Source organism: Penicillium griseofulvum (genome assembly GCF_001561935.1).
Source record: "Penicillium griseofulvum strain PG3 chromosome Unknown contig_92, whole genome shotgun sequence".
Taxonomy (NCBI): domain Eukaryota; kingdom Fungi; phylum Ascomycota; class Eurotiomycetes; order Eurotiales; family Aspergillaceae; genus Penicillium; species Penicillium griseofulvum.
The window spans coordinates 291,863-307,120 of record NW_024467453.1 but is presented as its reverse complement, the minus strand read 5'-3'; the positions used below and the strand labels follow the sequence as shown (position 1 = coordinate 307,120).

General features: G+C 46.2%; 4 protein-coding genes across 4 annotated transcripts; 3 read left to right on the top strand and 1 right to left on the bottom strand.

Annotated features, from left to right (window-relative positions):
• Positions 1-1,927: 1,927 nt before the first annotated feature.
• Positions 1,928-2,707, top strand: PGRI_069160 (polysaccharide lyase family 20 protein; the record flags this gene model as incomplete). Its single annotated transcript, XM_040794630.1, has 1 exon — positions 1,928-2,707. One exon carries the CDS (start codon positions 1,928-1,930, stop codon positions 2,705-2,707), a length of 780 nt encoding a protein of 259 aa, XP_040648961.1.
• Positions 2,708-4,841: 2,134 nt separating this feature from the next.
• Positions 4,842-6,581, top strand: PGRI_069150 (uncharacterized protein; the record flags this gene model as incomplete). The annotated part of the gene is made up of 1 exon (XM_040794629.1): positions 4,842-6,581. One exon carries the CDS (start codon positions 4,842-4,844, stop codon positions 6,579-6,581), a length of 1,740 nt encoding a protein of 579 aa, XP_040648960.1.
• A 340-nt stretch (positions 6,582-6,921) lies between these two features.
• Positions 6,922-9,903, bottom strand: PGRI_069140 (Aromatic-ring-hydroxylating dioxygenase, alpha subunit; the record flags this gene model as incomplete). The annotated part of the gene is made up of 11 exons (XM_040794628.1): positions 6,922-6,992; positions 7,042-7,167; positions 7,217-7,242; positions 7,299-7,650; positions 7,703-8,180; positions 8,237-8,504; positions 8,787-8,910; positions 8,972-9,387; positions 9,437-9,618; positions 9,674-9,826; positions 9,877-9,903. The coding sequence occupies 11 exons, from the start codon at positions 9,901-9,903 to the stop codon at positions 6,922-6,924; spliced, it is 2,223 nt and encodes a 740-aa protein (XP_040648959.1).
• Positions 9,904-10,936: 1,033 nt separating this feature from the next.
• PGRI_069130 (GTPase-activating protein GYP7) lies at positions 10,937-13,586 on the top strand (the record flags this gene model as incomplete). Its single annotated transcript, XM_040794627.1, has 5 exons — positions 10,937-11,083; positions 11,134-12,505; positions 12,557-12,819; positions 12,872-13,190; positions 13,249-13,586. 5 exons carry the CDS (start codon positions 10,937-10,939, stop codon positions 13,584-13,586), a joined length of 2,439 nt encoding a protein of 812 aa, XP_040648958.1.
• Positions 13,587-15,258: the final 1,672 nt, after the last annotated feature.

The following is a 15,258-nucleotide window of genomic DNA, read 5'->3' as shown; positions in this document are numbered from 1 at the left end:
AGCATATCCCTCGTACAACATAGTATATCCGGAATGTTTCTGCATCATATGGATATATCCCTCTTTTAATAACGACTTGCAAAGTTGAAGGCAATTCCATTTCCCCTATAACCCACTGTGGATTTCTTGATCATCTCTAGACCATTGGCCTAATTCGGAAGGAGGATAACATCCATTGGGTCAAAAGACCAAATACTCAACTCGTCCAGGTGAAATGCACGTCCCCTTTGTTCGCTGTTATAGCATAGAGATAGCGCTTGGCAGCTAGTATGCAAACGAAACGGCGTGGCGCAAAGGCCCATCGTTCTCGGAGAGTTCTCTTGAACGCCACGTGCGACTGGTCTTGATGTTCGATTCGAGAATGATTTAGCTCTACATCCAGGTCCAAACTCCCAATCTCTGTTTTATATTGGCCTTCAGGGCTGTTATTGGACACCAAGCTATCAGCGGAAATGCGGACGGTAAGTCTAAAAGACGAAAATCTGGCAGTACATAATATTTTCAGTGATATCCATGGATGTTACCTACCTTGGAACTCTCCAACTACATACAATAGAGCGAATCTTAATGGATAAACTGACCAATCAATATACGCATGGACTTTTGTATGTCCGATGATATTCGGGGTAAATTGTATCCATGGAGTCTAAGAACGAAAATAAAGACAGCGTGAGAAATAGAGAAAGAGAAAGAAGGCAAATATATCGAGGGATATAGCAGATTGGAAGTTAGCAAAAACAAGAGACCCCGAGAAGGAAAAGGAGAAGACTTCTGAGGATAACAATTCCGCCAAGAACAGATCACATAATCACCGCCAAGCTTTACTATCAATTTCATCTCATCTGCGGAGAACCTTCTATCTACGGAGTACTCCGTTCGTGCATCAAATTCATCTTACATTAATTCCCATTAAAAAATTAATCTGGCATTATACAAAAGCAAACTGTCTGCTTATAGCATACTGATGCCATACTTGTCTGACACACCCCCTGGGCCATCCAATGCATCGACGTTTCTCTTAGAAGGAGGCCCCATCGTGTGGAATCGTACTAAGGCATTTTTTTTTTTTGGATATAGACGTGACTTTAAGCGAAAATTGAACTATTTGCTGGATGGCGTTCTACTGCAGATTGTGGGCGCGTAGCTAGAGCTCGTTATTCTTCGCCAGCTCGAGATCTTAACCTATAGCTTGAACGTCGAGCTAAATCCTTTTCAAAATATTGAAAATGGACATTCGCCATAATGGGCTCATGGCTGAAAGTAATATAGTATTCCACTGTTAGACAATAGCAAAAAGTAAGTAAACTAAGGTACTTAGCTAGTTGCATATCGTGAAGTAACGTACCTAACTTAATAGTTAGCTGTTTATGGCCTAGCTTATCAGTCTATGCTTGTCTGACATTTCCTTCGCATACCCTGTCTGCAATCAAACGTCACCGGACAACTTGCTTATAGCAGTAAAGTCGATTGTCATAGATGTAACGATGTGCAGGGTTGCGGAAAGTCTCTCAACCAACAGGTGGCGATAACTGGATGATCTACAGGGGGCCATATTACACTTTCCAGCTTACACGTCAATTACAGCAACTGACCCAATGACAGTCGCCATATTATCCACGTATCAAGAGTACCTCGCATGTTGTCGATGAATCCAGCCTTGATCACTCGTCCCAGATGCCTTAGTTCACTTCTCCTTTGAGTAACTCCCCTCGTTTCTTCAAGTTCAATGAGACCATACCACTTGACTTGATGGGTAACTACTCCGTATCTACGCTGTAGTTTCCCTTGGCGAAAGTCGGATTTGTAACGAAGGTCAGATTTGTGCGTATAAAAAGCCCAACCCCAGCCTGCGAGAATGTAGGTAGTTGAAGATCCAACCAAAAACCCTACTCTATTTCATTCATATTCCACCGTACCTTCCCTTATCATGTTTGGCAAACTTCCATCTGTCACAACACTGCTGGCTCTCAGCCTGGGTGCTCAGGCAAGCCTAATCTTCCAGAACTCCGGCACACTTTCCGGCTGGGATGGAAAGAACCAAGAGCACCGCGGCACCGTTAAGGAAGTGACAGACGAGGTGTATGAGGGTAAAACCGCCCTTAAAATGACCCAAATCTACGACAAATCCTACTCCGGCCGATACCACTCTGAAGTTCGGAAGCACGATGTGTACAAGCGTGGCGATACGGGTGCATACGGTTTTTCATTCCGACTGCAAGACGACTGGCAATTCGAGCCCGTGCAATCCTACAGCATCGCGCAATTCATCGCCGACTTCACAGACAGCGGTTGTGAGGACTGGATGCCGACAACCATGATCTCGCTCAAGGGCGACAAACTATACTCGCGTGTCAAGGAGGGGACAGTCTGCAAGCAGAAGGTTCATGGTTTTAATGACCTAGCCACTGTGACTGCGGGTGAGTGGCACCGGATTGAGGTTGAGGCGAAGTGGGAATCGGATGGGACTGGATATTATGTATTCTGGTATGATGGGGAGAAGGTGTTGGATGAGCAGAACATCAGTACTACCATTGATGATGATCGTGCTTACGAGTTCCGGGTCGGTCTTTATGCAAATGGCTGGCATGATGATAAGGAGATGAAGGGTTCCCAGGGGACTAGGTCGATTTGGTATGATTCGATTGCTGCTGGAACTGAGCTTTCTGATATTTCGGCTGAAGCTGAGATCGGTGCTGGCGAGTGCTGATTTGGGTTCGAATATTTTGTATTTAGTCAGGGGTAGTATTGACGGAACAAGAAATGTGTTTAGCTGTTATTCAAGCAGATTTATGGCATGGTTTAATTCTCTTGAGAATGAATGCTCTCAGATCTATGCTACTAGAGTTACTCTTCGATCTGGATCGTAGAAAAACAAATGCATTCGATATTGTAACCATTTACATTCACTAACTGGCCATTAACCAGCTTATGGGGACATTCAATTGAAATTAACGGTCAATGTCAGCTCAGCCATCCGAATGGGTTACCTATATTGCACTAGTGCCACGAAGTTAAGGATCCAATGATTGTCAAAAGGTTTGCAAATGACATAAATTCTACATATCTTGTCATTTATAATCTGGAATAACAAGTTCGCCATAAGTACGGAGTACTCCATACAAATGCATTGTGTTATACTTTTGGCCCCCTATTCTGGGTATTTGGGGGGGGGGGGGGGGGGGGGGGGGGAAGGCCTACGCCGCGTGGAGTCCAATTTAGCACTGACATCATCTTGCATTGATATCGCCTTCACCTATTTATGTTGTATGCTAATGGCGGTTAGAATATTGCATGCTGATCTGAGGTGCTTTCAGTGGGGGTTTCTACTTGTAGATCACTCTAACTTTGGCTTCGAATATATACGATTCAGAAATCGTCACAAAAGACCTTGAAATTCTCCACCCCCAGATAGCATTGATGATACGTTTTCACGTCATCAGGATTAATAGTGAGTTCCTAGATCGGCATTGTTCTACCTCTACTCCGTAGTTCACCTCTGCATTCCTCCCTACCATCTCCTCCGCGACGAAACGCTCGAAAGCAATTCTGGATAGCCTAGTCATAGAGTCCCAGGCCAAGAAAAAGATCCTCGTAATCTCGTATTCTTTGAGCGCATTTTAGGAGGGTATCTAGGTTCTGCAAGATTTATTGGATCCGTCAACAGACCTGTACTCTGCTAAATATTATATTCCCTAGAGTGCGGGGACTAAATGTTAGGTGTTGCTAATTATATCCGTCGGGAGCTAACATTTCAGGAACGAGCTCCGAAGTCTAGAACAATTCGAAGCGAAATACGAGAAAATCTGCAGCGGAAAATAATCGAAAATATACGGTGCTGACATTAATTTTGATGTGCAGAAATCTAATGCGATTTCTCAGTTCGTATTCCAAGTCCCGAGGTCTGCACAGAATACTAAAAATAGATCAATGATATATTCTAATTAACCTTATATTGTCAAGCTATGTGGGTATTATTCTTTCATCTGGAGTGTCTTCTTCATCTGGCGTACATATTTCGCTTTCTTTGTCGAAATTGGAGGGAATTGCTTTCAACTTTGATATCTTTATCTCCCTTTTTGCAATTGAATATCTAGCTTTCTCTACAAAAACTATTTGCATGCAGTGCTCGAACACCTAAAGATAATCCTGGAGATTGGGAGTCACTAGACTATTTGGTAGAATTTCCTCTATAAGAAACAGATAATATTTCGCTTCAATTTGTATCTAGAAATCATCGGCCCTTCTACTGTCGCTAAAGCCGCTTGTGATTTATGAAAGAAGCTCTTTGTTCTCAATCGTTTCCCGCACCTAGTCGAGTCCTTGAATCTCTTTGACACCATAAGGAATGCGTGAGCGGGCTATGCATTATTCTGAAATGATGTTTCCTCAACAATTTGAACCTGAGCTGCCTTGAGAAATGAACGTTAGCAACCACCATTCTCTATCCAGTATATAGAATTTTTCCCCAACGCTCACCTTAGACTTGACCTCCATAACTGAGCTCAACCTTCTACTTCAAGTGATCTCTAAGGCATCCCATGCTTTATCACTCTATAACAAAGTTTTGTTCTTTGTTCATTCGTGCTCTTAGAATTGGCATCCTCGCCTACTCTTTCAGGAGTTCAAGTTACTTCTTGCCCAATAACTGCCACCAAATCTATATTTATCATTTTTAGTTCTTTGATCAAAGAAAAATGCCTCGGATTCTCATACACCAATGTTGTGGAGGGTGGAGACGTGAAAAAGATATAAACTAGCTGTGTCAACAGCTTGAGGCAAGTTTAGATAGATCATCACGAACCTCACAAGACCTTACGACAACGCTCTCAGGTTCATTCATCATGCTTCGCTTTGACGAAGAAGTTCTGGACTCTTGGGGTCCAGCAGTCTGGGGAGTTATCTTCGACCGATTACAAAGTGGAAACGTCAAAGGTACTGTGCTTCAGGTTGCCTGGCCAAGCAACGTCGACAAGAAAACACCAGCGCAACAGATCCAATGGGCCACCAAGTTGCCTCTTCCCCAGCTCCCTCAGCAGGCACTCGAGTTTATATATGAGAGAATGGTTGGTTTCTCACTGGGGATTCGATATATGGAAGAAAAGAAGATCCACGCTATTCATGGACTCTTAGAAGGTAATGGACCTCTCAAATCGAGTGTCGAAAGATGGCTCAAGCGCCCTGGCACCATTGAAAAGTGGAGGGATCTGATAAAGTCCTACCCCAGTTTTGAAGAGGCAATGGCCCATTTGTCGGATTGCAATACGTTCCCAAGAGAAACGGACAACCATCCATTCAAGACCAACCCTGCATACGATGCTGCAATGCAATGCTCTTCCTGCTTAGAGTTCCTGGTTCGTTTCGAGATTGTCAAACCCAGTGGATATGACTTATCAGGAAGAAATTGGCTTGAGGCAGGATTGAGTGGTCCCAATATGGACTTGCTCACCTTCATGGTCAGTAATGCCGATCCTCAGCATCTGATCAAACCCAGAGATATCAGAGAACCCCGCGAGAACCACATCCTACTCTCACTCGTCGGTGTCGGCGCTTTTTCTCAATGCGTGATTGCTCTGAACAGGCTACGCAAGGCAAACCTTGTGCCGGTTGAGGAACTCCGTACAATCCTCCACGACGCAGCGATGCATGAGTTTTGCGCTGTCGTACCTGTCGCCGTGGCAGAAACACTCTACCAACACGGAATCAACATCGGTAACGTCGAGCATCAGTATCACGAACTCGGCGGACAGTTAGAATCCTCCTGGCACATCGCAGCAGCCTTCAACCCCGCCGGAGCTGAGTTCATGGCCTGGCTCGATAAATTCTCCATGCTAAACGCAGAGGTCCGGAACTCAGAAAACATGAACCCGCTGATGTATGCCGCCTGCTTCGACGAGCCAGCCGCAATCGATTGGCTGTGCAAGAAATGCGATCCCCTACAACCCAGATTAGATGGAGGTCCACAGGGGTACGCCTTGATCTGCGCAGCTCGAAGCTCATACATCCACAGCGGCGAGATATTCGCCATCATCCTCGCAAACCTACCGAATTCACTATTCACCAACGAATACGGTAAGATCTTCGGCACCGAGATCGCCGAAGCAGTCGCATCGCACAGACGCAAGCTCGCCGATGGCCGAATCACTGAGCCCACACAGTCAGTGGTGGACCTTCTCGCAGTGCGCAAGATGCAAGCCCTCGTCCGACGCTTGCCTAATAGCTGGCCCGGCAGCGAATGGCACCTAGCGTTGGATGCTTTCCTGCGCGATAACGATCTGAGTATGCTCAAATACAGTATCGGTACGGGGACACGGCTGCTTCGGAGCAACACATCGCGGGAAAACTCGCGCCGCGGCTCTGTAGCCTATTCCAGGAACCCTCAGTCACGCAGGGCCTCTGAACACGATGTGCTGCTGATGTATGATCCCGGCGACGGGCCGTATCCTCGCGCGGATACTATCAGGAGGAATAGGCCCGCTCATATCACTGCTCGCAGTGGTGGGAGACAGACTCTGGGTCCTATCAGGGATCCTACCAATATGGTAACTAAGAATGTGCGCAAGGCACCGAATCGCCGAAGCTGAGAGGTTGTAGCTCGGCCTGGTACTGATAGAGGGATGGTCATTGCTTGTTGTAGGAGTACGGTTCCTGCTTTTGATGCTCTTTTATTTAGTATATCTGCTGTATTTTCCTTGATTTACCCGTAGTAGTCACATTTGTCGTTGCGTTCTTATTCAAATTCGTCGTCTGCTTACCCGGTTTTGTAGGTTTATAGTTTTGAAATTTATGAATAGATTCTTCTCGCATTCTTGAAACAGATCATTGTCTATTTCACAGCAGTCATTATTCCAATCAATATGCCTCTAGTCGCCAGTTATCAAAATAAACAGATTAACCCAGAGCGAAGATTGGATATGGACAAATCTACCAGTCAAGTGCGGTTGGTGAAGTACCGTTCTGCGATCTACCACTCACGCAGTCTAGCTCTTTGCACACTGATATAATTAGTAGATAGTAAATTCATATTGGAAGCAAAGCACTCACGTTGGTCCGCTTTCTGGAATAGAGTACTCCCTTCTGGCTTGTGCATGGCCGGGAGGATCTGACCTCCTTCGATCCGTTCGAGCTTTGTGTGCTCCTGGAGTCGGCTCAATATTCGACGAGTATCGGCTTAATCAAATTAAGCAATGGAAGAGCATTTTATATAGAAAGACCATACCTGTGTTATTAAACTCGCCCGAAGACCTAGTTGAAGGATTAGCACAGGTCATGTCGGACACAAGATATGATACAGTACTCACTTTTTCCTGGCTGAGATAGATTGATATTCAAGCTCAATCTCTTCAGTCAACTTCTTTGTCGCGCTCTGCAATGTTTCGGACATTTGCCGAATATTTGGTTCACTGACCGCAGAGCGGGCGAAAAGATCGTAGCGAGTATTTGTCTTGGACTCAGAGATTGGAAAGAAGGAAAGTGCAAAGAATAAACCTGTATCAAATGAATACATAAGTGTAATAGGAAATAAGAGGCACTCTTCCCGGGTGCTATTCCGCGTGATAGACTTGACAAGCCTCACGATGTGAGGGGGCCCTGATATTTTACGCATTGTGCGATGTAGCCCACTGATATAGACATCGAGCTGACGATGTCGTGCTATTAAACTGTTAGATATTGTCTCCATGGATTCTTTACCTTCGTTACTTACCTCCGATCTTCCAATTGAAGTCTCCTGACAAAGTCTGCCCAGCAACCCATGTGGATTTTGCTTCAAGGCCAGCTATGTGTGCAAATCCACGCAAAGTCAAAGCCAGCTCACTGTCAAATGCAGTGGGCTCACCGGAATTGAGATTCACAAAAATTAACCCTTGATCAGTGGTATACGAATGGACCTCAAACAAACTGTTCTTCGACTTATCAAACCCAGGAACATCATCAAATTGAGGAGCTTTCACCAGTCGACCAGTGGTATCATAGCTCCAGCCATGATATCGACAACCAAGAATAGTCGAGGCACCCGTCTCTTTTCTTGTAATAGTATAGGCACGATGGCGACAGACATTATGAAAGGCGCGGATCTTGTCGTCCTTGCCTCGGATGAGAAAGACTGGGAACCCAGCAACATCGAATGATTGATATGAGCCGGGTTTGTAGAACTGGGAGCTGTGGGCAAGGTAGAGCCATGTCTAGAGCTTCATCTTAGCGGTACCCTTGAGCCATATCGTACTTGTATTTCTGTTACCTGGCTGAAGAGCGCACGCCGTTCGAGCTCAAAGACTTCCCGGCTATTCCACCATCCTTCTGGGATCTCGGGTTCTTTAGATACTGTCAAGTCTGTGGTGTTTGGAGGAGTTACTTTAGTAAATCCAGTAACTTTGGCAGCTCTAGGTTGGGATAAATGAGCCCATGTTCGGTAGAATACAAAGAGAATTGCCACCAAAGCCACGAGGATGGATGCAGGAGAGGCTAGAGAATCCGCATCGGTAGACTCCATGAGATATAAGCTGCTGCTGTTTTGAATAATAGAAAATGGTTGGCACATGTCACTGATATACTTGTTCTGTCACCCCTCCACATTATACTCTCCACATTTAGCGCAGATGCCTCCTTATGTTACCCGATTGGGTTGGGATTTCCTGGCTGTATCACTCGGCTGACCGTCACTTCTAATTTTCGATCCTTTACGTTTGAAATTCACTTATACGGTGAGCTATGCAACATGTTTAAATAAAGTTGTATAACATTAATATTGATGAGCGATCACTACTCCGTATATCCCCAGCAAATAGTACTACGCTGCCATTTGAACTATCGAGGACGCAACATGCTGCTCCATTCCAGACCCCTTGGCTATCTTGCCGGTCCGATCAAATTCATGCTGTTCGCAGACCATATCAAATACTCGTCTCTGGTAGTCTGAGGGATATATGTATGTTAGGATTTTTTCCATGAACCAACTTTGAAAACTGCAACTCACAAGACACGCCGTTCTCCTTATTTGGGTTCAGAATTCCCTCGTGATAGACCCCCCTGGCTAGATTGCTCTGGGCCTTCTCGCAGAGCTCAAAGTCTTCCATAGCAACCTGACGCACGAATTTAAAATATTCTTCGAACTTGTCTCCGGATTCAAGATGGAAGTAATCGAATTCCATCCGGGTGACATGAGGGTCAGCGGTCGGACATACTCTGAAGCAGGACATACCACCGCCGTAGACATTCAGTGTGCAGTTAGGAAAGAAGTACAGGAAAAGACCATCATCTGACTTGTTCGGGTCCGCGATATGCTGCGAGAAATTGTGCTTGTTGCGCACGGTATAGAAAGTCGGAGGATAGTATTTGGAAAAGGACGGGTGGGTGTATTGGCAATGTAGACACTCTTGATATCCGTCGACCCTGACGAGAGTTAGTAACAACAATAGAAAAGGATAAGAAAGAATATCACATGGTTTTCCAGTTGAATCGGCCTTCATAGCTGATGCTACGGCGGTGCGGGAGCTTAGTGAAATCAACTTTACCGAGCAGCTCTTCGAGTTCTGGGAAGAATTCATGAAAGCCGGGAGCATCATCGGAAATAGTTGAAAAGAGTAGTCCGGTCGGGGTGAGATGACTGCGCAGTTCCTTGCCCTATATACAGCACAGCCGTTAGAGGTAACTTCGCATTTTACCTGCATACACGTACCGTTTTCGCGCAGACAACTTTCAGCTCCTCGGCCACGGGATTCAGAGCCTCTCCAGAAATGCGAACAGCAGAAATGGGCTGTTGCGCAACTTCGTATGGAACATGTTCGCCCACGACCTGGAATCTACTGACTGGGCCGAGCAAGTACCACGACTGGAGGACAGCTTAGTCTATATCAACTGCCAGAAGATTGCGTTACACACCTTGAGAAAGACCGCCCGCCGCTCCATTTGATAGAGTGGCTGACTGCAATACCAGGAAGCAGGCAAAGTGCGAGTGAGCTCAGACATGTTGTCAATGAAAGTGAGTAAATGCAAGTATCAAATAGACAAGGCTGAAGCTAACTGTGACGGCAACAGCGAAAGAGCAATTTTATATGGCCACAGATTGCCTTTGTGTGTTAATAGCGTGTTCCTTGACCTCGATTGATAGAAATGCATTTTTGAGTGGCAATAAGGTTGTACAGCATTCAGTGCATTGCGCTGGAGCTGTGGAGAGGTGCGGTATATTGTTTCCCAAACGAGTTATCGAGTCCCGTTGATGTCACGCCTGATCACGCGGCTAACTCACAGACCGGTGATATTCTGGCCATGCAAAAGCCCCAAAGATAGGCATAAGATCTCTAGGGCTGGTCTCTTAGGACCTTTGACAGCTGGCATAAGAGAGAATGGCGCCAATAGGGGGGATATCTATGAGGCCGGTATACCTAAGTAGGAACTTTTAGCCTGATTATGCCCGGGCTACCTTTACAGATGGAAGACATTAAGAATTAAAAAGATTGAGATCACAATGCTTGCTCTATGACAACAGTTGCTTCAATCATTTGCTGTCGTCTTCCAGTGGTGATTTAAATGGGTTTACCTATACTTGCATATACACAACTACATGAAAGAAACTCACGAAGGGAATACATTCGCAACATGAATTTATCACAGATATAGGGAGAGATTCCTATTCATTCTATTTGCCTCTTATGTTGAGGTTCATAAATTTGGCTGCCTGGAGGATCCGAGAGTGGCGACCGAAGAGAAGGAGAGCTGTCATTTGCATTCAAGGTGCACAATTCAAGAAATCAAACATCTCAACAAAGATCCAAACGTTTAAAAGAAAGAAAAGAGTGAAAGGAGACATCATCATAAGAGTCGTGGAGAAATCAGCCGACCTGTATCTTATCGGGCAATTACGTCGTCTCCAACTTCCAACTTTCCAACCTCCAAACTTCAAGTTGGAGCTTACAACACCCAAAGTTCCCAAATTTCTATAATGCGCCCGGTCAAATACACTCCTCCTTCTACGCCCTCACCTCCAGCATCTTGTTACGCCATGAGTGACGAAGAAGAAGATGAATACAACACTATTGCCCAGGCTGCCTCGAATAGAGGGGTGAAGCTGCTCTTCTCCAAGAGCAAAGTGAGACAATTTCCATCGAAGAGGAAGACCCAGCTAACAAGCGAATCCAGGTCTACGTTCATCCAACTTCCTCCTCTAAAGATAATATCCCTGGCTTTATCGCCCTCATCCAACAAAAACCTCTCCCCGCATCACATGCATCTGCGTCTCAACACAAAAACCCCGATACACCCTCCTATCTCCTCGCATGGGTCCCGGAATCATCCCTTGGAGAAGCATATGATACATATGTGAAAGTAGATCTCACAGAAGGGGACTCACCGCCGCGCCAGACGTACCTCGTTCCGCCGCTTCCGACCACCACTACCTACAAAGACCCCATCGGCTTGTATTCTTTTGCGGTTCCGCTATCAGAGATATACTCACTACTAGTACGACCGCCGAGCCTAGGATGGTGGTTTGGGAGCTTAGTGATCAATACACGAGCAGGCGATGGCTTCCCCGCTCTATTTTTCCATGATGACGAGTGCGAGTCGACCATCCTACAAAAGAGGAAGAGGGTGAAGGAAAACTTCGATCCGTTCGGCAATGAAGGGGGTTTGTTTTGGGGTGGCGATGAGGTACTGCGGTGGTTGCGGAGGTATGCGGAGGTGCAACGCTCCGCGGTGGACCGTAACGTCTACCTCATCAACCCGTCAGATGAGGACCAGCTATCCTTCGGCCGACCAGTGAGCCACGGCGATAAATCCATAATAGCAAAGGCACAGCCCGAAGCCGCGGGCGCCGGACCCCGAGCACAAGCCCCCGATGCCACCATGGATCCATTCATGAAGACTCTCAAGGAAACACGGTGGAAAGTGCTGGAGCAACTCAGCAAGATCACCACTTTTACCCGTCGAACTGCCAATGAGATCGCAGATAATCCTCGCATACCGCCTCAGATGCGCCGTCTATTGAAGAATCCAGAGATACAGACGTTACAAGATGAGTTCGACAGCGCCAGGGTCTATCTGGCTCGTTGGGCGATGAGTGTTGCTGAGCAGAGCGATAAAGAGCGAAATCAGCGTATATGGACTGCACAAGATATGCTGGAAATGGAGAATAGCTCAGTTGGCGACTTTGAGATCTTGGAGCTAGAGACCGGGAACCTGGCTATCCAGGAGCGGCGCCGTGTTCTCCAACTGCAAGAATGGAAGGGCTTTTTCGATCCGACTTCGGGTAGACTCCAGGTAACAGTGGAAGAAGTCAAGGAGCGGATCTTCCATGGCGGCCTGGATCCCAATGATGGCGTCAGAAAGGAGGCTTGGCTCTTCCTTCTTGGTGTGTATTCATGGGATAGTAGCCACGAGGAGCGCCAAGCCGTGATGAACTCTAAGCGCGATGAGTATATCCGGCTAAAAGCAGGCTGGTGGGAGCAAATGGTCGAGGGCAACTCCACGATTGAGCAGTTTGATAATTGGAAAGAGCAGAAGAACCGGATAGGTGAGATTACACACTCGATTCGAGATGACGGCTATTAACACATGAATACAGAGAAGGACGTTCACCGCACCGATCGTACCATTCCTTTGTTTGCGGGCGAAGACATCCCTCACCCGGATCCTGACTCTCCTTTCGCCGAGACGGGTACTAACGTGCACCTGGAGCAGATGAAGGATATGCTCTTGACTTACAATGAATATAACCCAGATCTTGGGTATGTCCAGGGGATGAGCGATCTCCTCGCACCAATCTACGCTGTGATGCAAGATGATGCCGTCGCTTTCTGGGCGTTTGTTGGGTTCATGGATCGGATGGTATGATTTTTACGCAGCGAAGCCATACTCCTTAGCTAATTCGGATTTACAGGAACATAATTTCCTACGAGACCAGTCTGGAATGCGTGGCCAACTATTGGCCCTGGATAATCTTGTCCAGCTCATGGACCCGCAGCTCTACTTGCATCTGCAGTCTGCCGACAGTACCAACTTCTTCTTCTTCTTCCGCATGCTGCTGGTGTGGTACAAACGGGAGTTCGACTGGGTCGATGTCCTACGTCTATGGGAAACTCTATGGACCGATTATTTGTCTAGCAGTTTCCACCTATTCATTGCGCTCGCTATACTCGAGAAGCACAGAGATGTAATCATGGATCATCTCAAGCACTTTGATGAAGTGCTGAAATACAGTACGTGGAAATATGGACGTAAGATTGATTTCAAATTACTAACGTTGCAAATTTCCAGTCAATGAACTTTCAAACACAATGGATCTCGTGCCAATTCTCACCCGTGCGGAATCACTCTTCCACCGTTTCCAGCGTTCTGTGCAAGCCATCGATAAGAAGGACAACCTCCCCACCGCGCCTACCGCCCACCGTCGCCCAGGCGTAGCCGGTCAAGGTTCACCTTCAGGCAGCATGGGGAAGTCACCCCAGCCTGCTGTGGGATCAAGCAGCGGAGTCAACGCTGGCCCCTCTAAGCTTCAAAAGGCAATAGATGCCGACAAGCCAAAGGTGATTTCTCCAGAGTTACGCCAATTACTTCGCAAAGATATCCCCTGGAAACGCCAACCGACTTCCTGATTGACATCAGGTGCTACCTATGATGTTTGGTTTGGATGTCTGGTTTGACATGGAGGTAATTTCTCTTGCACTGTTTTTGAATCCTTAGCTATTCACGATTTACGATTGCCTCATGTATATTTTGCTTGATTTCTTCTTTTCACGACTCGATTTCATGGAGTAAAGGGACATGGGTCAGGGTGTTGTGCCATATTGCACTTTTACTTTGGAATGAATTATGCAATGTCTTCATACACCCCCATTTGAATGCAAGATCTTTATGGGCTCTAGTCATAGAGATATCCACATTAGTTAGGTGTCGTATAACTACTCTAAGTATCCAGATACTTTAAAACAGGAAACGTGCTCATGCCGTCCGTTCAGGCCAAACGTGAGAAACCAATCGAACAAGACAAGTTAATTTGTATATGTAAGGCAAATAAGAGCGTCGACCTCGATAGACAAAGACAACCACCCAGGTCCTCCCCCCAAACAAAACTTTTCTCAGGGCTCCCTATCTCGCGAGCTGAAGCCCCACTAGGACACTGCGTAGGTAGCGTCATTCAGCGAAGGATTTGTTACCGAGCAACCTGGCGGAGAGCAACTTGGGCCGGTTGATGCCTCCAATCCCCTGTAGTAGTTAGCACCTCTTCAAACTGAGAGTCAGATAGGAATACTCGTTGATAACCGGCCCATGAGGACATCAGCCGCGAGCTCGTTTTTGTCCTCGCGGACAGCCATCTTGTTCTTGTCTATCCCGGTTTGGATTCGCGCGATCAGCGGCATTCCTGAGCTGGGCTCCCCGGTCTACCTTGGATGATAGACCGGGGAGTTGTAGGAAGGAGAGTGTGAATGCGCGGTTGAGGTCTATTTATACAATTAGCTCCATGTATGAAGATGATGAGATCGAAGGATTGGCCTTTGAAGTCTTTTAGTCTTAACTCATTTGTCAGATTTCAGATAGTTCATCGGCAGTTCGGTCTTTTGATCATCTTTGTCTTCGGTAGGATGTATCGGGAGTTCTTGGGAGTAGACTTGTTGATAAGTTATATTGACTTCCCATTTCTCTTGCAGATTGTATGCGAGACCAGAATACTTACTCTGTCTTGAGATGTGAATAGCAACTGAGAGATATCTCAGTCAAGGATTCAAGTCCATATATGGTTGTTTGCTATTTAATGAACGTTTGACCCGGTCTTATCACTCAGTGGTTTGCTTTGCAGGTGTACAATATTCTTACCAGAAACTTCTTTTCACTTACCTTTCACTTTCTGAGACTACATTAAGTAGTTTTTATATTGAATCGTCCTTCTCTTCGCTTTCTCTTTCTCACAGCTCAGTTACTCCGATCTTTTACCATCCTCGCAGTCAGCTTCCAAGAAGGTCAAGGTAAGTGAAGGCCTTCTAATACTTTATCTGTGTGCATTGAACTAATATCTACTTCTATAGCTTATATATAGAGACTTATTTGAAAACTCAGTTCAGTTATATAGTCAAGCAGGTTCATGGAGATGATGCCTCAAACATAAACTTCTCCCCTACCTGCTTTACACCTGCTTTACAGCTTAGGCCGCTGGTACCATGCCGGCTCCCGGGGAACTTTCGAGTGTACCCCGTTCCAAATTGGGTGCCATCAGGATTCCAGCGAAAGAACCGATTGTGAGAACTACGCAGAGCAGGGGACTGCTAGCAG